Here is a 23,968-nt window from a genome sequence, read left to right on the forward strand (position 1 = left end):
TCAAAGCACCTATGGACAGTCCTTTGCTTTTCCATTCAAGAGTAAGCTTGGGAATGCTTTGCTTCATTCTAGATCAGGCTGCCTGCAGATATGAACCCTTTCCTCTGCTGCCCTATTGCCAGTTGCATTAAATACGATATATGACAAGAGTTTATTAATACTGTGCTATAGTCAACATCCATGCAAGTGTATACAATGACCCTTTTCAGAAAAATATTCCGTTAAGCCAATAATAGTGATTCTGTTACTGATAGTGAAAGTCATCCCACACAATAACCCTCCTCTCTCTTGTCTCCCTCACACCAGCCAAATTATTTCTCTTTAAATTTTGTATTTTCGTTAATAGTTTGTATTACAAAATTACAATACTGCAATCATTTTTATATGAATATTTTTGGGTTGTGAAACGAATCATCTAAGTTTCCATTATTTCTTGTATTTCTTTGATATACAAGTGCTTTGGATTACAAGCATGAATTACGCTCACAAACCAAGGTTTTACTGCATTTGATACACAGTAAATGCTCAATGAAAGTTAGTTATAATTATGCCACAATTACTTAACAGATTTTTAAATGTATACAATTATGACAAAAGAACAGATGCATTTCCAAAATCAAAAACAATTTCTTATACCTTTAATAGTTATCAATCATAAAACCAGATGTTTCAAAGTACAAATTATACAAAAACACTTACACGATTGCTTTAGCTGCTCATCTGCTTTTTGCGGATAAATTGGATGCCATGTATAATCAATTGTGAGCATGACACTTGGGACAGTCCAGCATTCAACCCAACCAGCTCTGTGAAGAACAAAAAATTAAGTTCTAGTCAGGTACTTATTCCTTTAATTGTATCCAAACGCTAGTTACAGATAATCAACTTTTATCATTATTCTTTGAAAGAATCAGAAGAATAATTTCTCCACATACAAACACAAAATACTCACTTTTCTTGTGTAATGTTCCGCCATTTTGGTTTAACAGTTTTCTGCCCACTTTGACACTCAGCAGGAATACCGGTATCATGAGTCATTTTGTTTGGGTGGCAATTCTTCACCAGCATAAATAATGAATATTTACTAGGGTGGCAATCTGGTAGAAATAAATGAAGATCAACATCTTCTCCCTAAAAAAGAATTTATTATAAGCCAAAGTAATACAACAGGTACACAAAGATGTTAAATTTCTAATTATAGCCAAACCTATCTATAACAATCTTCAGAATACAAAAGAAATACAAAAGGCAGATTTTACAATGAACGGTCAATTAAATAACAGAGTTAAGATTTTATATGGACTACAACTAAATTCTGATAAGTTAAGAAAATCAAGGAAATAAATAGCATGGTTTCCACAAAATAGTAAAAAAAAAGATGATCTTTGATGGTATCCATGGGTATTTCACATGTAATTCAGTAAAAAAAAAAAAATTTTTTAAACCAGCTAAATTCAGGTGGTATATGTTCTGCATTTTATTAATTTTTAAAATATGATTATCTCTTGATTCTAGTTAAGTCTTGGTTCATCAATTGGCTTTTAAGAATTCTGAACTGAAGGGTGCCTGGGTGGCTCAGTTGGCTGAGTGCCAGACTCTTGATTTCAACATAGGTCATGATCTTACGATTGTAAGTATAGAACCTGCTTGTGATTTCCTCTCTGCCCCTCCCCAATTTGTGCTCTCCTATGTCTCAAAATAAATAAATAAACATTTTTTTTTTAAAGGAGAAGAATTCTGAACTGATACCCCAAAGGATCTTCATTTGCCTTCACTTTTTTCCTTATAGGTCGGTGCCCTAATCTTGTTCAAGCAGTCAGCGTCAGCCTGACATGCTTGACTTTTCTTTTCTTTTCTCTTTTCTTTCCTTTTTTCTTTTCTTTCTTTCTTTCTTTCTTTCTTTCTTTCTTTCTTTCTTTCTTTCTCTTTCTCTCTCTCTCCCTCTCCCTCTCTCTTTCTTTTTTTTCAGCTTTTATTATTAAAGAATTTTATTTTATTTTATTCAAGTTTTTATTTAAACTCCAGTTAGTTGGGGCGCCTGGGTGGCTCAGTTGGTTGAACGTCTGACTTCAGCTCAGGTCATGATCTTGTGGTCTGTAAGTTCAAACCCTGGGTCGGGCTCTGTGCTGACAGCTCAGAGCCTGGAGCCTGTTTCAGATTCTGTGTCTCCCTCTCTCTCTGACCCTCCCCTGTCTGTCTGTCTCTCTGTCTCTCTGTCTCCCCAGGCTCTGTCTCTCCCTGTCTCAAAAATAAATAAACATTAAAAAAAAAAATTAACTCCAGTTAGTTAACATATAGTGTAATATTAGTTTCAGGAGTAGAATTTAGTGATTCATCACTTACAGGTAATAATACCTAGTGCTCATCAGAAGTACCATCCTTAATTCCCATCACCAATTTGGCCCATTCTCCTGCCCACCTCCCCTCCAGCAACCCTCCCTTCTTTATTGTTAAGAGTCTGTTTTATGGTTTGCCTCTCCTATTTTCCCCCTCTGTTCATATGTTTTGTTTCTTACATTCTACATGAGTGAAATCATATGGTATTTGTCTTCCTCTGACTTACTGTGCTTAGCATTAATACACTCTAGCTCCATCCATGTCATTGCAAATGGCAAGATTTCACTCATTTTTATAGTTGAGTAATATTCCACTGTAGATATATACCACAACTTCTTTATCCATTAATCAGTCAATGGACATGTAGGCTCTTTCCATAATTTGGTTATTGTAATAATGTTGCAATAAACATCAGGGTGCCATGATGCCTGATTTCCTTTTTTGTTTTTAATTTTTTTAAATATTTATTTAGTTTAATTTAGAGAGAGACAGAGTATGAGTGGGGGAGGGACAAAGAGAGAGAGGGAGACACAGAATTTGAAGCAGGTTCCAGGCTCTGAGCTATCAGCACAGAGCCCGATATAGGGCTCGAACTCATGAACCCTGAGATCACGACCTGAGCCGAAGTCAGATGCTTAACCAACTTAGCCACCCAAATGCTCCTGATACCTGATTTCTTAACAGGCAGCATAGTAGAGTGGTTAAGAGAATGGAGCCCTAACCTTTACCACTTGGATTCATATTCCAACTCAGCCATTCACTAGTCACATGACAAGTTACATAAACTCAGCTTCTCAGTTTCCTATTTCATAAATGCAGGTAAAACAACTACCTCAAGTGGATTGTTCTGAGAATGAAATGAGTTAATACACATAAAGCACTTGGAATAGTGTCCAGAACACAGAAAATGTTTAATAGGTGTTAGCAGTTCTTATTATTATTGTTGCTATTTTTTTTACCACCACACCTCCATCAATACAACAACAACTTCTGATTGCCCATATGCTAAAATTAGGTGTTCCACAGAATTTTTAACATTAGAGCTGCCTTTCATATAAAAGGAAAAAAGGTATTTGTGGCTATTCCCTGAATTCATGTTTACAATTAGTAACGGAATACAGGGAAGTGTAAAATCTAGTTCATACACTGTAAACATTAGAGGGGGTTTTCAAAAGAACATGTAGGTTAGCCACAAGGGTTAGAAATGAACTGTAAGAAAATAATCAACTTGGAATTTTCTTTTTATTGCCCAACTCCTCAGGGGAAGTTGGGAAACTTAGGAGAATGACAGAACATCACAGTTGACTGCAAAAATGAAACAGCAGCATTTCTGTGACAATGAAGCTCATAAACAATGGTGGAAAGCTAAAATACTAGAGGATGGCAATGGGATAGGCAGGGAAAAGTAAAGGTAAGCTTTGGGAAATCAAACTTACTAATAAACCTGTGGAATAAGGAATGTATGCAATTATACGTACTCTTAAAGAGAACTTGGTGTTACACGTAGCTGGAACAAAGTCCGTAAAAGGCAAAGAGAAATCAATGTTTAATGTTTCCCCACAGGCTGCCAGATACACTAACAAAAAGAGAAAAAAAATTAACTTCAATAAAACTTGAAATCAAAATTGCCTTAAATACATACCTAAAAAAATTAAAGACAATATGCTCAGTCTAATACAAACTCTGAAATAGTTCCCTGAAAGTATTATAAGACAATGGAAAAAAGATCAATTCTAGTTTCCATTAAAACTATAAATTCAACATCAATTTCCTTTTTTGGCATTTGTCTTAATGAACAGAATACTTAATTTTCATGTTCTTACCATTTTCTTGTTGTTTAGTGGAACAATCAATCCAATTGTGTTGATTAGCAGCCCAAATCATTTCAAATTGATGAAACATGATTTTAAAATTCCATGTATATGGCACAAATGAAAAAATGTCTGGAGCACTATCACTAGACCAGTCTTGAATTAAATCTAAAATTATGGGAGTGGGAGACAGAAAGCAAAATTAATTGAAATTCAGACAACAAAATATAAATATTCTAACACCAGACAAAAATAAATTTTTTCTTTTGTAAGAAGTTTTATGCTGAAATATTAAAAGATGATTAAGATACAGCTAAATGATTAACAGTAAACCAATGTTTACCTACCAATTACAGTTCCAAATAAGAGAAATTTTATGCATTTCATATACCTATTATTTTTTAAAGAAACTTTAGAAGACAAAAGAAAAAAGAATCACCTGGTAATCCACACCCAAATATCCATCATTGTGCATATGTTTCCTTCTAGTTCTTTTCTATGTACATTTTTATACTATCTTAGATGTCCATATTTTATATATTGCTTTTTCTCACTGAACTCAAAATTTTTCCATGTTATTTCAAACACATTAACAAAATCTTTTTTATAATATGTCAATATATTTGTAATAGAATCCAAGTCAGTGGTTCTTTGCTTATAACATTATAAAATATAATACATTTCTCAGAAAATGTCACAATTTGTGTATGTAGCTAAAACACACCAGAAACAGCATTTTGAAAATACCAATGACAACATTGTTAAAACACTCTGAGATTATGCTTTTTATATTCTCTATTAGAACCTCTCAGCTCCCATAATTTCCCCCAAATAGCATTACAAAGTCATGTAAGGGTAGTCAGACAGAAACAAAATTATTGAAAATATCCTCCAAAAAAATGAAAAGATGCCAACAATCACACAAGGAGTTAATAACCATAGTATTTACAATGGAAAATAATGCTTCTGCCAGAAACAGTACTCTGCTTTTATTAGCCAGGCATTTTTTTCATGTTTAATTTTATATACAGGCTGTGTGTGTGTGTGTGTGTGTGTGTGTGTGTGTTTAGTATAATATTGTCAAATTGGCTAATATACAGTGTGTAAAGCGTGCTCTTGGTTTTTGGGGTAGATTCCCATGGTTCATCACTTACATACAAAACCCAGTGTTCATCCCAACAAATGCCCTCCTCAATGCCCATCACCCATTTTCCCATCTTCCGGACCTCCCCAGCATCAACCCTCAGTTCGTTCTCTGTATTTAAGAGTCTCTTGTAGTTTTCCTCCCTCTCTCTCTGTTTGTAACTATTTTTACAGCCTTCCCTTCCCCCATGGCCGTCTGTTAAGTTTCTCATGATCCACATATAAGTGAAAACATGATATCTGTCTTTCTCTGACTGACTTATTTCACTCAGCATAATACCTTCCAGTTCCATCCACATTAACAAAAATTTTAATGAGAGTTCATTAAAGAGATTTACTAGGATTTACTCAACCATTTAATAATCTTGAATATTTAGATCCTTTCCAAATTTTTGTGTTTTATATAATTTTATTTCTATTCTCATGCAAGATATTTTACATATTCAGGATTACTTTGTTAGTATAGATTCCAGAAGTAGAATGACTAGGTCAAAAGTTTGTAAGTTTTTTTAAAGTTCTTACAAATGCCAATGATTTAAATTAATAATATGCAGTTTTATTATATCATCAATAAAAGGCATATGGCAATTAATCTGTTCTGTGAATAAAGGAAGATTCCACTTGACACTTTTACTTTAAATATATTTTTACTTCACTTAACAAGCAATCACAGTGGTTCATCATACTGCATTATCTATGCTTACTTCTAAACTTTTACTGCCATATGCCATCCTACCTAACATGACTCCATTCCAATTTTCTTACTTTATTCTTCAGCACAATGGTTAGCAATTGAGAGATACCCAAAAGTCATCAATGGAATTGACTCTACAATATAAACTTATCATTCATCAAGCTTATTTTCTCACTTTTCTTCTTCATAAATATTTTTAGTTCTGAACTTTTACTCAAGTTCATCGTATTCACCCTATCTAAAATAAGTATACTCTTTGGTATCCTCTCTGCTGAAAGAAAACTCTAGCCATCTTTAACAAGAGCATGATAATTGAGACCTTATCAAAATAAAAACCTTCTGCACAGTAGAGGAAACAATAAGCAAAACTAAAAGGCAACTGATGGAATGGGAGAAGGTTATTTGCCAATGACATATCAGATAAAGGGCTAGTATCCAAAATCTATAAAGAACTTATAAAACTTAACACCCAAAAAAACAAATAATCCAATAAAGAAAAGTGCAAAAGACATGAATAGATACTTCTCTAAAGAAGACATCGAAATGGCTAACAGACACATGAAAACATGGTCAACATCACTCATCATCAGGGAAATACAAATCAAAACCACAATGAGATACCACTTCACACCTGTCAGAATGGTTAACATTAACAACTCAGGCAACAACAGATGTTGGCGAGGATGCGGACAAAGAGGATCTCTTTTGCATTGTTGGTGGGAATGCAAGCTGGTGCAGCCACTCTGGAAAACAGCATGGAGATTCCTCAAAAAACTAAAAATACAACTACCCTACAACCCAGCAATTGCACTACTAGGGATTTATCCAAGGGATACAGGTATGCTGCTTCGAAGGGACACATGCACCCCCAGTGTTTATAGCAGTGCTATCAACAATAGCCAAAGTATGCAAAGAACCCAAATGTCCATTGATGGATGAATGGATAAAGAAAATGTGGTAAATATATACAATGGAGTATCACTCAGCAATCAAAAGGAATGAAATATTGCCATTTGCATCTACGTGGATGGAAGAACAGGGTGTTATGCTAAGCAAAATTAGTCAGAGAAAGACAAATATATAACATCACTCATGTGAGGACTTTAAGATACAAAACAGATGAACATAAGGGAAGCGAAGCAAAATAATACAAAAACAGGGAGGGGGACAAAACATAAGAGATTCTTAAATATGGAGAACAGAGGGTTACTGGAGGGGTTGTGGGGGGGGGGGGGAATGGGCTAAATGGGTAAGGGGCATTAAGGAATCTACTCCTGAAATCAAGTTGCACTAGATGCTAACCTGAATGTAAATTTAAAAATAAATTTTAAAATAAAAAAAAAAAAAAAGAATGAGATATACTGATAGTCCAACAAACATAAACTCAGATAATCCAATAATCACCTCAGGAAACCAATGTAGTTTTATATAAAGTTATTAGCCAGTTTCTATCTTATCAAGTGTTATTAGTTTTTTCTTCAATATTTTATTTGAAATTTCAAGGTTTTCTTCAATATGGTTACCTTATCAATATTTTATTTGAAATTTCAAGGTTTTCTTCAATATGGTTACCTTACCACCATATAAATACCTTTACTCATAAATATTAAGAACTATGGTAATAAAATATTTCTACTAGGAGCCTCTACTGCTATTTCTAATATGTATTTCTCTCTCTTTTTTTTTAAGTAGGCTTCACCCCAGCACAGAGCCCAGTGCAGGGCTTGAACTCAGGATACTGAAATCAAGAGCTGAGCTGAGATCAAGAGTTGGAGGCTTAACCACCTGAGCCACCCAGATGCCCCTATATATTTCTCTTTAAACCAAAAGCTGCTCTCATTAGCAGATGGATCTTATGAAATAATTTAATTTAAAAAAGGCAGAGGGGTGCCTGGGTGGCTCAGTTAAGCATCATACTTTGGCTCAGATCATGATCTCATGGTTTGTGAGTTTGAGCCCCATGTCAGGCTCTGTGCTGACAGCTCAGAGCCTGGACCCTGCTTCAGATTCTGTGTCTCCCTCTCCCTCTGCCCCTCCCCCACTCACGTTCTATCTCTGTCTTAAAAATAAACATTAAAAAAAATAATAAAAATAAAAAAGGAAGCACTTTCATGAGGACTGCTTTACTTATTTAGACACCACATTTTTATAAGTTATTAAGTTTGTAATGAGCACCGGGTATTGTATGAAAGTGCTGAATCTCTATATTGTACACTTGAAACCAATATTACTCTGTATATTAACTGGAATTTAAATAAAAGTTTAAAAAAAATAAGTTATTAAGTTGGTAATCTAAATGTTCATGTGGAAAAACTCACTTTATAATTAGGTTGTTAGACAAACACCCTATGAAATGTCAGTCAATTGTATTGCAGCTTTGCAATAATTGTTAATATTGTTTTCTTCTCCCCCTTATCAGAGTAAATCTAAATCACTTTTGATGTTACCAGAAGAGAATTCACTTGTGCCTTTGTTTTATATCTTTTATTCCTGAGACTCTTTATTATACTTATCATGAAGCTATCTTTGTCCCATGCTGAAATCTCTTAAGAACAACTATGTCTCACTAATAATTGGCCTAAGAATGGTTATTGAGGAATATCAGGCATTCCCTCATTCCAAATTAGATAAGATGCTTTCTACAGAATTCTGTCAATAGGGAAATATAAAACTGAGTGAAGAGAAAAGCAATTCAAACACTATGACTAAGTATGTTCACTCCCAGGCTAAACCTATACTACTCTACAATAGTCATCCTTATTAAAGAATAAATTAGTTTTTAAAGGATTCTAGAAAGCAATAGAAGAAATATGACTAAATGTTAGAGCTATAAACTCTGCGATATGAGAACTTACGTTTTGTACCTTTCTGTTTTCTTTAAATTTCTCCAAATAAATTGTAGAAAAAAAAAAATGAATTGCAATAGGTATAAACTTAAAGATTAAAGAAAATAATTTAGGGAAAAGATGATTGCAATTTGTGAAATGTGTACTTGGCTGTTTAAAAGTGACTAATACAATGCTCAGTCTAAACTAAAGTGTTACTCCAAAATTAAAAATCTTGTATCTTGAGGAATAATCTAATCAAACTATTTTTAGTACTGCTAATGTCTAAGAATGTGAAATGTGAAGGATTAAATGCTTGAAAATAGGAATCTATTTTAAAAGGTTAACAAAGTGGCATGCCTGGGTGGCTCAGTCGGTTAAGCATCTGACTCTTGATTTCAACTCAAGGCATAATATCGCTATTCATGGAATGGAGCCCCACATTGGGCTATGTACTGACAGCATGGAGCCTGTGCAGGGTTCTCTCTCTCCATCTCTCTCTGCCCTTTCTCTTTTCTCTCTCTCTCTCTCAAAGTAAATAAACTTTTTTTTTTAAATAAAAGCTTAGCAAAGTTAAAAAATACAAAATCTTAAGTGAAAGGGAAATGGCTACAGCCGAAGAAGCTATATATATAACATATTCTTGAGCCAGACTACCTGGGTTGGAATACCAGCTTGACAGACTTACTAGTTGTATGACCCTGAACAAACTGTTTGACCACACGGTAACTTACTTTCCTCATCTGTAAAACAAGGAATTATTATAAGGATTCAACAATATGCAAATTTCTTAAAACAGAGATATATAAGATGCACTATTAAGTTTTAACTATTTTTTTTTCATAAATCTGAATTGAGGAGTACTTAGTCAATGTTCAACTTCACTGACAAAAGTTTAACTTGCCAGGGATTTTGTTATAATTTCTACTATTGGCACTCTGACTTAAGCCTTGAAGAATTCTATAACTCCAGGAATGCAGAAGCATTCCATCAAGTCCTCATAATAAAGTTCCCAGTCAAACTAGAAAACGAATATAAAAGACTTATGATTGAACAAATTGTAATAATGGCATTATAAAATTTCCAAACTCTAGCAATAGCAAAATTAGGGTAGAAATTATTATCTCTACTTCACAGATAAGGAAACAGAAGGTTAAATAATTAGATAATTTGGCCAACATTATATTGCTAGTAAATAAAGTCAGGGCCAGACTATCTATGAATACCTTAATACTAAATCCCTAATTATCTAATAGTACACAGAACAGATCAGATGCTTGTAATATAGATATTTAATCAGATGACTGAGAGGGAGTGATGGATGAATCGATAAATGCAGCAGTCAGTAAAGCAAATATTAGATGCTCTGGGGTAGCCACTGACCCTGGCAAATCACGCCAATTTTGTTTAGCTAAACTTTTTATGGGAAGGTTCTATAAATATAACTTATTTTTATGTAGTTATATTTCTGTTAGAGACCAAGACAACATGTTCCTAAACCCATACCCATATAGGTATGTTCCCTACCCATATGAGTAGCTATTATAATATGCTTCAAGAAATAAAGGAATTTTTTCCAACTAACGATAACATTAACTCAATATCCATGCCAACAGAAAGGAGTAAGTAGCGGCTCCAGATACAAAATAACATACCCTTGGTGGTATGGGAATGTAAATTGGTACAGCCACTGTGGAAAACAGTATGGAGGTTCCTCAAAAACGTAAAAATAGAAATATCATATGATCCAGTAATTCCACTACTGGGTATTTACTCAAAGAAAATGAAAAGATAACTCATAGCACCCCTATGTTTATTGCAGCTTTATTTCCAATATCCAAGAAATCAAAGCAAACTAAGTGCCCACAATAGATGAATAAAGATCTGGGGTACACACACACACACACACACACACACACACACACACACACACACACAGAGGAATATCACACAGCCATAAAAAAGAATTAAATTTTGTCATTTGTAGCAACATAGGCAGACTTAGAGGGTATACACTAAGTGATATAAATCAGACAAAGACAAATACCATATGCATGTGGAATCTAACAAACAAACACAAAGAGCAGAGACAGATGCATAACTACAGAAAACAAATTGATGGCTGCCAGAGGGGAAGGGGGTAAAGAGATGAGGATAATAGTTGAAGGGGAGTGACAGTTACAGGCTTTTAGTAATGGAATGAGCAAGTCATGAGAATGAAAGGCACAGCAAAGGTAATACAGTCAACGGCATTCTAATATCATTGGTGACAAAGTGTAGCTACACTTGCGGTGAGCACAGCATAATATATAGAGTTGTTGAATCACCATGTTGTATACCAAAACAAATGTAACGTGTCAACCATACTTAAAGAAAAATTAAAAAACAACATACTTGACTATTTGAATATACCTTTTGTAGATTACAATAATTGAAACAAAATAATGAAACCATGCTGATGCCTAATTCAGGTAAAGAAAGAAATTAATTCATCCTCCCCAAATTATTCCCCACTAGACTGACACAAAGCACCTAAGATGAGTTCTTTCATTTTTTTTTCCTAAGCCCAATTTTGGGTTCATCTTTTCCTTGTTTGAGGTAAAAGAAAAAACAAAATATATTTAAATTTTCCCTTTTATATGCTTAGCTCAAAAAGAAGTGTAAAATAAACTATGAACTCTATCATCAAATCCCCATGTTGAATCTAAAAGCAAAACTTACTGAATATAAAAAAGTTCACTGTGATAAATTTCACTGTATTTACATTTATTAGAAAGTTACCAGTAAAGAAGTTCTTCTGTGCAAAGATGAAGTGGTAGGTGGCTTTATAAACTTCTAATTCACACTGCCATGTCTGTGGCATGTTCCATATTCGGGGGTAACTGGCATTGATGTGGAACTGCAAACAAAACGTTAAGTAAAAATGTTAGAGCTTACAATGTGATATTGTGTGAACAGCACTAGAAATAAACTCACACACACACTAGTAATTAAAACTTATTTTCCTGCTGAGATGAACAGAAGATCCCTCAAAGATTTTAATATTAATGTGACTAAACATCAGTATCCATGGTTACATCCAGCTCCTTGAAATACTAAGCCATGATGTGGCCAGAAAACTTTAAGAACAACAAATCAGGCTACAGTTTTGATACTGTACTCTAGCTAAACTAACAGAGTAATAGCCAATATCCTTCATTCCTCCTTAAATCTAATCGGTTATGTGAGTCTCAGGGTTGGGGATGTGGAGCACAATGCATATACTATCACACAGATGTGTGGTCACCAGTGCCTCCCAGGTTCCCATTTGGAAGTTTGGTAATTATTGATCTGACATGGTGCTTTGTTATGTATTACACCTATCAAAGTTGGGCAAGAGCTGCCTGACCAGGAAAAGCATTATTGCAGCACTATTTACCAGCAAGAGCTCAGGAATTCATTAAAATGCTGAACATGCCCGTTTAATATACATTTATGATATTCAATATATTCTTGGTAATTGTAAAATTTTCCTCTTACTTTACATATATATCATCTATAAATATAGATGCTTTTTTTTTTAAACAATTAAGGACCCAATGATACCATCTTATAAAAGAATCCTCTCTTAATATCAGCCATTCTAGATAGTGGCTTTTGATATTATTTTTAGTGTCCCTGATAAAGAATCTGCCTGATTAATGAAACAAGTATCCAATCTGTGATTTTAATCATAAACATTCATATATTCTTTATAATATGGAGCACTCTAGGGTATCAATAAAATTTTCTTCTTTTTACCTCATTCACCAAGTAAAAAGCAAAATGACGTATTAAGCCATAAGAAAGAATCCAATGGGGCCAGAAACATAGTGAAAGATTATCTTATTTACAACATAGGAATTAGTCTAGTCATAAAATGAAGTTTAAAAATAATATTGTAACAACTTTTCATATTTCTAAAGACCAAAACCATGTTAGCACTGCGCCTTATATTCACTTAGCCCAAAAGCAGAAGCAGAGCAAAAGAGAGATGTCAAACACAGTCCACAGCACTGGAAATCTACTCCGCTTCACAAAATAGGGCCAAGAGCACTTGGTGGTTCTTGAATGAGGTGAACCATTTAATGACTTCCTGGTCATTAAAATTTTGTATTAAAAATTAAAATCAAATTCATATTTTATATATGTATACATATCAATGTATACTCTAGACTTACTGCTAACATTTCTGCTTCTAAGAGGGTGCGGTATTGCATGCTGGTGGTGGCATCAACATGTAAGAGCTGTCCTTTAATGGCAGGAGTGTAACCTAGTTAGTGAAAACATAAAAATTAAGAACCTAAAAAAATATATATATCATTAAAAATTTGTACTGTAAACAACCCCCATCACCACCCAAAGAAGGAATCCCTAAAAAATGGTGACCAGACACTATACAAATACACCCCAATGAGGGGAGCTTGCTACCTAATAGGTGACCTTTCTCATTTTGGACAGCTCTAAAGGAGGCAAGTTCCATCTTCATAGAGTATCCATCCTGATTTTGCTTTCCAGTGCAAAACTGTAAGTCTACTCTCTAAATGACAGTTTTTAAATATTAAAGATGATTCCCATGTCTTTTCTTCTCCCCCGGACTCAACGGTATCTATTTTCATCATTTTCAACTGTAACTTATATATGTGATGATAGTTTCTAAACAGATATTCCTTATGTAATGACAGTTAGCAAACAACATAGCCCATTCTAAACAAAAACAGAAAAGCAAAGATTATTTCACTTCTTTTCTTGAAGGGCTGCCCTTCTAAGCACACTAACACAATGGTCATTATTTTATGGCTAGTTCAAAATTCATCCTGCTCTGGGCATGTTTTTTCAAACGCTTGAATCTCTGAAAAAAATTTTAAATATATTTGAATTATATTTTGCTAATGTCTAAGACTTAAGTCTATTTTTCCTCTCAGTCATCTTAAAAGAATTCACAGTAAGTATGCTTGAAATACTGACCCCCTCAGCCCTCAGAGGCTCCCTTACCCCTGTGCACACATAATTGCACAAAAAAATTGGCACAAATATTTCCTATGTGCAATATCAGTTTACAAGTTGTAGAAGCACTCCCTTAAGAGAACCATTCTCAACTTTGTGCAAATGCCAACTGTCTTTTTCCTCCTAATATGTATCTGTAATTAAGACTAGCCTAAAGATGTTTTTTCCAATGCACTACTCTCAATCAACCAGTCCTAGAGAATCTCAAGCATCTGACAAGAAACTCAAGACTCAGTATGATTACTCTTTTAAAAACTAGCAAATGTAAGGTTTAACTCTTCATTTAAATAGCCTCAAAGTTACAGGGAAAAGATACACTATGCCATTCTCAGTCACCGTTTCACAAATGATTATCTAAGCAGGCAGACGCAATTACTACCTGTATATGAAAGCTAATAAATGTAGTTAACTTCTACCAGCCTTTTTCTTACACCAGCAACAAAAAAACGTTGACAGAAACAAGTAAAGAGAGCCAGGAATGATACAAAAATTACTCTAATTATACTTAGCCATAGTAACATTGTTGATTAGTGACTTCAAAATATGGGTAAGCTGCTATTCTCTATACTCTGAAGGAAGTGAATAAATAAAGCATAATTTCATTTTAATTACTCTCAACTACAAATACAACAAAAGGATAGGAAGAGGAAGAAAAAATGAAGAAGCCTTTATAATATTTTGATAAATTTAACAAAATGTATCTAATCACATTATTAACTTGTATCAGAGTCCAAATTTCAAATGCATAATGAATTTAGATTAGGTCAGCTAAAACTATATCAATCAGAGTATTATTTAGTGTTTTAAATATGAAATGTTCTGCTTTTTAAAGCTATATTGTTTAAAGTACCAGGTTTACTCTCTGACAAAATCTATGAACAGTGTAACCTAAAACAAAACCTATCAGTCATTCAATCAAGTACTGCCCACATACCATGTGTCAGGTACTGGGTTCAGCACCCAATTTGCATCAGTTTAAAAAAAAGACACAGCACTTGCTCTCACAGAGCAACAGACTAATAGGGAAAACATATGTTAAACAAATTATGCCAAGTCTTACAAAATAGAAGTATAGGGTATAATGAAAGCATAAGACCTAACTTAATTAAAATTTTTTTCCCTTCTCTCTCGGTGCACAAATAATTTAATTATGTAATATGTACTGTTAAGTAAATGTAATAGAAAGCTGAAAAAGAAAACCCCATTAATGTTAGTCTAAATAGGCTAGCAAACTATTATTTATATATTAATTATTCCTCTATTAATCATTTAAAATAGAAAAGTAATCATTTCAGCTTACCGTTTTCCTCAACTGTCATTGGAATATTAATTTCTAAATATGACCCAGCTCCTACATTTACATGTACAGCATTTGTTTCCTACCAAAAGAAAAAAATTAATTCACATAAAACAATTATTTTCTCACTAATTATACTCCCATTTTTCCTTTTCAGTTATTATCACAGACAAAATATAATCATCAATATTAAATAGGTATTAAAAGTTCCTAAGAACAAAAGTTTAAAGTTTTACCAAAAATACACTAAAGTAATTTGGCCAGGAGTAAAGGGAGAAAATGAATGAGACTACAGAAGGAAGGTCTATTACTAATTTTTTCTACTTTTGGCACTTAATGAAAGCAATACGTATAATTATTGCAGGGGGAAGGTGGTAGGAGCTCATAGAAATGAATCTAAGTATAGAACTAGTCACAAGAAAAAGACCCTAGGAAATATTGTTCAAATTTTAGACACTATTTTCTAGTATATTATTTCAATAATTACCCTATTTTTGGTAAATAGCAAATCAATTGTAGCATCTGCAATAATATTCATTCGCAGTTCAAAAGCAAGAATCTGTCGTGGTCTCCCAGGCTGTGCAATTTCAGAAACTTTCAGAACTTGATAATCAGGTGGGAAGAAAAACTTCCATAAACAATCTCTATATAAGGAGGTAGAAAGAATATCTTGTTATTCAAGCAAAATTACATTTATAAGGGTGCAATATCAGTATTCTAACTTTGTACTATCATTGCTATCTCATTTAACAATTGGACATGAAATAGAAAAAAAATTAAGTCACAAAAGAAACCTACTCTAATTTCTTTTGAATAAAAATCAAAAGACTGTTTTCTCCAATGTTTTATACTTCCAGAAAGCAACAAGCTTTGAGTACTTAATATACTATTGTCAAATGAATCTAGACAAGAACAAATTTGCACTATTCACTATTCAAGTATTCTGTGAGAAATTAAAGACTTTTAATTTCTTTCTACAAGTATATCAATCGTCCAAAAGGCAAAGAAAGAACTGAAGGAGGATGGTGTAATTGGAATCATTATTCCACTCTGGTTGAGTTACTTCACCCTTCTGACGACACTTGACCTGCTTTCTTGTCTATAAAATAGGAATAACTGGTGTCACAGAATAGATCTGATGATTAAATGACAGCATACATGGAAAAGACTTGGCAGTACATGCTGACGGAAAAAACGGCTATTATTTCTATTATTTTCATAATCATTTAAAAAAATTTTTTTTAATGTTTTTACTTATTTTTGAGAGAGAAGGTGCAAGCAGGAGAAGGTCAGAGAGAGAGGGGGACAGAGGATCCAAAGCAGGCTCCGACTGACAGCAGTGAGCTTGACATGGGGCTTGGACTCACAAACCATGAGATCATGACCTGAGCCAAAGTCGATGCTCAACCGACTGAGCCACCCAGACGCCCCTCATAATCATTATTTTTTAATCAATATGCTATCAGTAAGAGTCTACAGAGCAATAGATCTCTAAAAAGTAAAGAAGCTAAGCTCTAATGCATTTGCCTCCCCTCATTATTTAACAAAGATGAAAGAACCCAAAGAATTTCCATTTCAGTCTCCTATGTCAGTCAAAATTATGTAATGTTATTCATAATTCAGAGAAGGTGCCAGTTTATGGATTTTAAACAGGAAGGGTTGAAAACACAGTTGCCAGTAACAGAAAATGCTACTTGGAATAAATAAGATTGAGAAAAATTAGATGAACAGAACAAAATTTTCAAACTCACCCATCATAGACTATTAACTTGCCATGATTAAGTAAGTGTGTGTGAAAAGAAAATAAAGTCCTGCAAATGTTTTGGCTACAACACACAGATATATAAAACTAAGACTATTAAAGACAAAAAAGACAAAAAAAAATTCAATATGATCATTAGATGAAAATGGACTATTTGGTAGGTAGCAGGATATAATGAAAAGAACAGTGGACTTAAAGGGTTGGTTCGAATCTCAGCTCTAGATGTTATAGCATCATCTTGCCCAAATCACTGAACCTCTCTGCATCTCCATTTTCTCAAAGGTATAATAAGTTAACATACCTGTCCTGTGTACCTCACTCGGTTATGAGAATCAATTGTGAAAATATAATGAAAGTACTTACGTGAAAGCAGTAAGAAACTAGACAATGTCAGGAATGTTTGCATTATTGTAATTATCATCTAAGGATTAAGTACAAATCTCATAAAAACTCTGTCATGAAAACTCTAAGAAAATATCATGAAGGAAAAGCTGAATATCTTAGATTCAGAAAATCATGTAAAGGTGGTAGAAATGAAGTCAAAATCTACAAGCTAAAAAGTCATTCTACATCAGAAATCAAAAACTTCACAAAACTGAGGGAACCATCCAATAGCAAAGTAGTTAAGATTTCTTCCTAAATTTCTTACGTCTTAGCAGATGCTAAGAAAACTGACTTTACTATTCACTTCTGATTATAATTCATATTTATATAGAAACTCAAAATGGGGAAGAAGAAAAGGAAATGGCTACAATTGAGGAAATGCACCATTTGTACATGTAAGTGAGAAGCAAAGTATTACAGTAACTTTTCTTTTTTCTTTTCTGTTTTTTAAATAAACATGGATATTTTGCTAAGTCCAGATTAAAAAAGGTATTGCTGTTCTCTCTCAGCATGGCAAGATCGACTGAAAACAGTTCATAAAGCAAATTTTTCTTTTATATTAACTTCATTGTCATTTCTCTATGTAATACAAAGATCACCTCAGAAGTGAATACGGTTATACAGTAAAAGAATTTGTTTGGATTTTCATGTAAATATATTCTAATATTTTTTAATGTAATAAAATTAATATAATTTAAAAATAATCAGACTTTATTGAAGTCTTAGAAATGCAAAAATATTTTATGTATCTGCATTAAAAAACAGTGATTTTTAATTTTTTCCTTTCAAATATAACATTTTGTAACTGTTACTTAATGGGATGTAAAAACCCTAATTTCCAACTATTCCACTGTATATACAGCATGGCTGTATTTTTCCCGTAATACAGGAAAAACCTTATCATAAAAGGAAAATTTTAATCCAGTAATTTGAAAAGCATTTGTTTTCTAACCTGAAATTTTAAGTTGTTTACTTTCAAGTCTAACAAATAACCTAACCCAGAACTCAATGAAGTACTGTATTAGCATATTACCCATATTTAATGGGGCAGATATTCCTACATACTAGAGATACCAAGATTAACAGAACATTCCAGTTAACAAGTATATACTTCTTCTAACAGTGCTGGGTAGAAAGCATTTTTTAAAACAAGTATTAAAAGAGTCAGTATTATCAAGTCACTATCAGCACTCTTCATTAGTCCATCAATGGCCCAGTAATACCTGCTTCAGTGAACAATTTACCTTGTATTTCTCCATTCAAGCTAATTTATGAACAAAAAAACTAAACTAACTTTAGGCAATGTCTATTTATATAAAAATTTACGTGTTCCTTCATAATTAGTGGTAAATGTCCCCTTCTTTGCTTAAAATTCTTCATTAAGTACAAAAAATATCAAAATTAGAATTACTTCAAAATTAATAGAATGAATAAAACATAAAAAAAAATTTTCAGACACTGTCCATTACCTCTACTATAAAATTTCTATATCTTAACTATCTATAAATCTCCTAACAAACTATAGAAACTTTAAGACAAATCTCCACTGTCATCATGCATTTGCAGAACTCTTCTTTTGCCTCCATTATTTGTACTCCTCTTCCTTTCTTGGCTAACTCCTACTTAGGTTTCAAAATTCAACTTACACATTACCTCTACTAAAAAGTCTTCCCCAATTCTTCTCTCCTCTGATGAATTATGTATCTGTTATGGGAAGAACTATGTCCCCCTAAAAATTCATATGTTGAAGTTCCAATCTTGAGGACTAGAGAATTTAATGTTTGGAGAGTAATTAAGTTAAAATGAGGCCATCACGGTGGGCCCTAATCCAATATGACTGGGGTTCTTCTAAGACAAGGAAATGTGGACAGGGAGGCCTACAAGACATACAAAAGGGAAGACCATGGGAAGGCCAGAGAGAAGATGGCCATCAACAAGCCAAGGAGAAACGCCTTGAATGCACTCTTTCCTCACAGCCACCCTCAGAAGGAACCAAATCTACCAACACTTTGATCTAAGAAGTCTAACCTCCAAAACTGTGAATAATGTCTGTTGTTTAAACCACACAGTCTGTGGTACTTTGTCACGCCAGTCTTGGCAAACTAGTACAGTACCTTTCTAAGTTCTTCATTGAGGCTTTTCTTTACCTCTCTTACAGCACTTAATAGAACACTTCCATTTCTTTTTCCTCACTAAAACTGAATGATAGATGTCTTTTATCTCTGAATCTCCACAGCCCCAACAACTCCAGGCATATTCATTGATTATACACAAAAGACAAAACATAGGAATCAATAAATATGCTCTTCATTCACCATTTTTCTAATGAATTAGCCCCGCCTTTAGAATGAATTTGCTTATGCCAATTTCTCTACAAACAAGTTATAATTTGAATTAAAATGTTTAGTGATACCTTACCCTGCCATAATAAAATATCTTATAAAAATATTAAGCTACTTTTTATAAAAATTATAGTGTTGTCTTAATACACTTAAAGACTAACTATAAATATAATTTACTCAAGTACCTCTGCCTATCGGCCCATGGCCCATAGTTGAAATCTGTTCCTTTACCACAAACTATATCCAATCCCCAACATGGAGGCAAATCTTGTAATTTGCAATCCTCACTGCTCATTTCTCCTTCAGTATTTTCTTCTGTTTCTTCTGGAACAAGTCCTGTATTGCAGAATACACAATATAGAGGCAATTACTTAAAATTACTGTTAAAAGATTCCCTAGATCAAGAGTTCTAAAAATTTTTTGATCTCAGTAATTCTTTACAGTCATAAAATTACTGAACATGCAAAGTGGGGTTTTTTGGTGTTATCTCTATCAAAATTTACTGCATTCAAAATTGAAATTGAGCAATTTTTATAAACTTTACTTTTAAAGTAACAAAGAACTCACTACATGTTGACATGTTTAATAAAACTAAACTACATGTTAATAATGAAATGCTTAATAAAATTTAATGAGAATATGAAAACTTTTTTTAAAAATGAAATTTTAACTCCATTTTTAATGAAAATACTTTTTAATGAAAAATAACCATATTTTCAAAAACAAATTAATTTGGTAATAAGTGTTGGCATTGTTTTTATTTTGGCAAATCTCTTTAACGTCCAGCTTAATAGAAAATAAGTGAATTCGCATAGCTGCTTCTGTATTTAATCTGTTGTTCAAGGATATAAAGAAAACCTAGCCTCAAACAAATAGGTATTTTAATAGCTTTTGCAGATAATTTTGGGTATTCTTCTCTGACACTACACCAAAACTCAGCATGTGGTAGTTTCTTACAAGTTAGTTGCAATGTGGAATCTGAAATCCTATCACTGCATTTTTTGTACCCTGATACATTAAAATTTACTTATCTCTCTTATACTTTGAATAGATCTTTTAACCATGGCATGACTTTGTAATATCATGCATTTGGAAAATACTGGTTCACAGAGACATATGTTTCCCAAATATTGATAAACTTCATTATTAAACATTTTAAAAATCAATTTGTTAATATCACTGTTGGTCTCATCAGAAAAATCCTCCCACTCACAGTGGCAGGATTTTCTAAATTTTCTAAAATATTCTAAATTTTCTAAAATTCTAATTTTTATATGAAAACTCAAAATCATAGTTTGTCCCTAGCTGCTCCTTCAAGTGAAACCAGTGCTCCATGAAAAGAGCAAATAGCGTGGGTTAGAACTCAACTATCCAAGTGCTTTTCCTCCAAACATCAGTATACTTTGGTATACTGTGCATTTGCATTATATGTACTTGCCATTTTATCACACCAAATATTGAAAAGATTACTCAAGGGTCAAGATTTGATAAAAATAATTATTACTGCTTAATCAAAGGCATTTTAAAGTGATACTGGGATTTGTTGTTCTACTATAAATGTGTGGCAGTGAAAAAGACAGTGATTAACAGTACATGCTAAAGTACCATCAGCTTACCCATTATTGCTTTTGTACCAACAGTGTCAATATGGTGAAAAAGGCAAATAACATTCTAGTTTCATTTTGAAAATACCCTGACCTCACAAATCCCATGAAAGGCATAAAAAGGCCAGAAGTAGGTAAAAACAGGTAAAAATCTAATGTTTAGCTACTTTTATAAAACTCAAACCACCTGTGAAGTACTCTAACCAGCTAGATTTCAATCCTTAAACTTCAAGCCTCAAATCTAATATACTATGATTTTTTTTCTTAAGCAGTGTAAACTACCTTAACTGTCACCACATTCTCTAAAGGTTTTCACCCAAGGTCATTTACATTCACAATTTTTGAGGTATACTTGTAAAACCAGAATTGAACTAAAGATTCTTAGATTGTTCTCCTTTGGTCTGAAATAAATATTCAATTTTTGACAAATGACACATTCTTTAGGTAAGCATTCTTACATCCACATTTACCATTTATTGATATTTATTTTATCGTAACTAAGGAGACTTAAGACATCATTATTAAATATCAATATTTCATCGAAGAAAGAGAATTGTAGCTACGAAACACACTTTAGAAGAGTAATACCTGGTTCATCCATGTAGTAGTAGATGTCAACATCATTTGACTGCATCACCACAAAACCTTCTCCCATTAATCTTGGTGGCCTAGAAGAAGGAGGGGAGAAGGCAAACTAAGTACATCTCCAGAATATAAAATGTTCAGTATTCTAATAATGGCAGTAATAGGAGAAAACAGAGAGAGAAAAAAATCTAAAAAGTAATCAACTGTAGCATCTTGAAAAGGGTAAACATCTTTCACATGGACAATTAAGTATTCCATAGCTAGACTAAAGAATATTCCATGTTAGACTAAGTAATAAAGTGGTACTGAAAAATTTTAGTCAATATATTAGTTTCAGAAAGAAAAAAAATTTGTTTTACATTTTTTAAGTTTTAAGTGAGAGAAATCAATTTAAACAAAGTTTAATTAAATACAATAGAAGAACAAGAATCATTAGAATAATTATATTCTGCATTTGCAATAAAAATTTACAATTAAACTTAAAATTCAACCATTTAATATTAATAATACCTTACAACTGAATAAGAAATATTTTATATATTTGTAAAATAAACTTTAATCTTTCAGAAATATTAAATTAAAAAATGTCATTTTTATTTTTAACAACTTTATATTATCTATTTCCAAGAATATTTAGTTGATCAACTTGAAAACATTCTGGAATGAATGTCTCTCTACAATCACTTTCTCACAAACTACTAATTTTTATTTGCTTTGATTCAGCAATCCTTCTCTTTGTCATCCATACACCACTATATCTTCCTTCCATAGCAAAATTAACTTCTCAGTCATCAGATAATATACACAAATTCAGCAATCTTCTTCCAAGTATATATTAAATGGGGGCACCTGGGTAGCTCATCAGTTAAGGTCTGACTCTTGATTTCGGCTCTGGTCATGATCTCTCAGTTTGTGGCGGTTCGTGGGATACAGCCCCGTGTCAGGCTCCATGCTGACAGTGCAGAGCCTATTGGGATTCTCTCTCTCCCTCTCTTTCTGCTCCTCCCCCACTCATGTGCAGACTCACTGTCTCTCAAACTTCAAGAATATGTATTAAATGACAAAAGTTAATGTTTAATATCATCATTTAATCTCCACACTTACTTCTGAAGAGTGAAAACTACAATTTTAAATCTTTTTACAAAAATTAATAGCAAAACTTTTTATCTTACTCTTGTAATCTTCACAAAATTCTGATTTATTCATTATTATAATTTTTACCCATAAATATAGAAATGTGTACACAGCCCACATTCTACAAGATGTTTAGCAAAATCTGTGATTATGAAGAGTGAGATGAGCTAAACACAAAGCCTCCCTGGTACTAAAGTAAGGAAAACCTCTCCAGCATTCTACCCAATCCCCAGAAAATCTAATAGCAAGCTAGACAAAAGTTAGAACTAAGAAGGAATAATCATGCTTGTTATAACTTCATAAACTTTATATTGCCTACACACAAAGATAAAAGCTGCGACATAGTGGAAACCCATTATATACACATATAAATTACACAAATGCAACCACGGAGCCTCCATCACAAAAAAGAACAGAGATTGATAATGACATAAAGACATGAGAGCTCTTATCCCCCCATGAGCCTGTGGCCTGGAGTTAGATGAGAGTAATGTGTCTGCTGTTTCTTCAGAGTTCCATTCCAATCATATGAAAGCATCCCACCACAATGAGGGTGAGTCTAGCATACATCCTTCACACAATGTGTCTAGTGGGTATCATTCATACAATGTGAAGCAACTACTTCACTGAAGACAAAACAAATATGAAAAGCTAGACAGAAAACTGACCAGAACTTACCTGTTAAGTGAGTTCTAAAACTGTCAGTTTTCCAAGAGTAATTTGGATTCAATTTTCAACTTTTCATTAACTCAAAATAGTACTCCACTATACTGCATTGGTTGAATATACTATTAATTCATCCCTTCTGGAAATACAAATATACCTGTAATGTATATTTTCTAACATACAAACATGTAGGCGTAATTGCCCAAAATAAGTTTCCCAAATACAGTGACAAGGAGAAAGGTACCATTAAAGGTATTATCTTTTACCAAAATATTTAAAATTAGAGTTCATCAATGAAGAGTATATCCATTCATCTTATAAAGTAAAATTACACTGCTGATTTAACAGAGAATATACCC

The 23,968-nt window shown here is 33.1% G+C and overlaps 1 protein-coding gene across 10 annotated transcripts in view; it reads right to left on the bottom strand.

Annotated features, from left to right (window-relative positions):
• The window catches only part of KIAA1109 (transmembrane protein KIAA1109 homolog), a 211,542-nt gene that overhangs the window by 148,927 nt on the left and 38,647 nt on the right, over positions 1 to 23,968 (bottom strand). For all 10 annotated transcript variants that reach the window (XM_045055906.1, XM_045055911.1, XM_045055905.1 and 7 more), the window contains 10 exons: positions 21,813 to 21,892; positions 19,806 to 19,956; positions 15,620 to 15,776; positions 15,136 to 15,214; positions 13,010 to 13,101; positions 11,592 to 11,709; positions 4,161 to 4,316; positions 3,816 to 3,913; positions 953 to 1,131; positions 700 to 806 (listed from right to left, as the gene is read on the bottom strand). In XM_045055906.1, coding sequence (XP_044911841.1) covers positions 700 to 806; positions 953 to 1,131; positions 3,816 to 3,913; positions 4,161 to 4,316; positions 11,592 to 11,709; positions 13,010 to 13,101; positions 15,136 to 15,214; positions 15,620 to 15,776; positions 19,806 to 19,956; positions 21,813 to 21,892 — 1,217 coding nt within the window. The remainder of the gene's footprint in view (positions 1 to 699; positions 807 to 952; positions 1,132 to 3,815; positions 3,914 to 4,160; positions 4,317 to 11,591; positions 11,710 to 13,009; positions 13,102 to 15,135; positions 15,215 to 15,619; positions 15,777 to 19,805; positions 19,957 to 21,812; positions 21,893 to 23,968) is intronic.

The sequence above is a fragment of the Felis catus genome, chromosome B1, assembly GCF_018350175.1.
Source record: "Felis catus isolate Fca126 chromosome B1, F.catus_Fca126_mat1.0, whole genome shotgun sequence".
Classification (NCBI taxonomy): Eukaryota; Metazoa; Chordata; class Mammalia; order Carnivora; family Felidae; genus Felis; species Felis catus.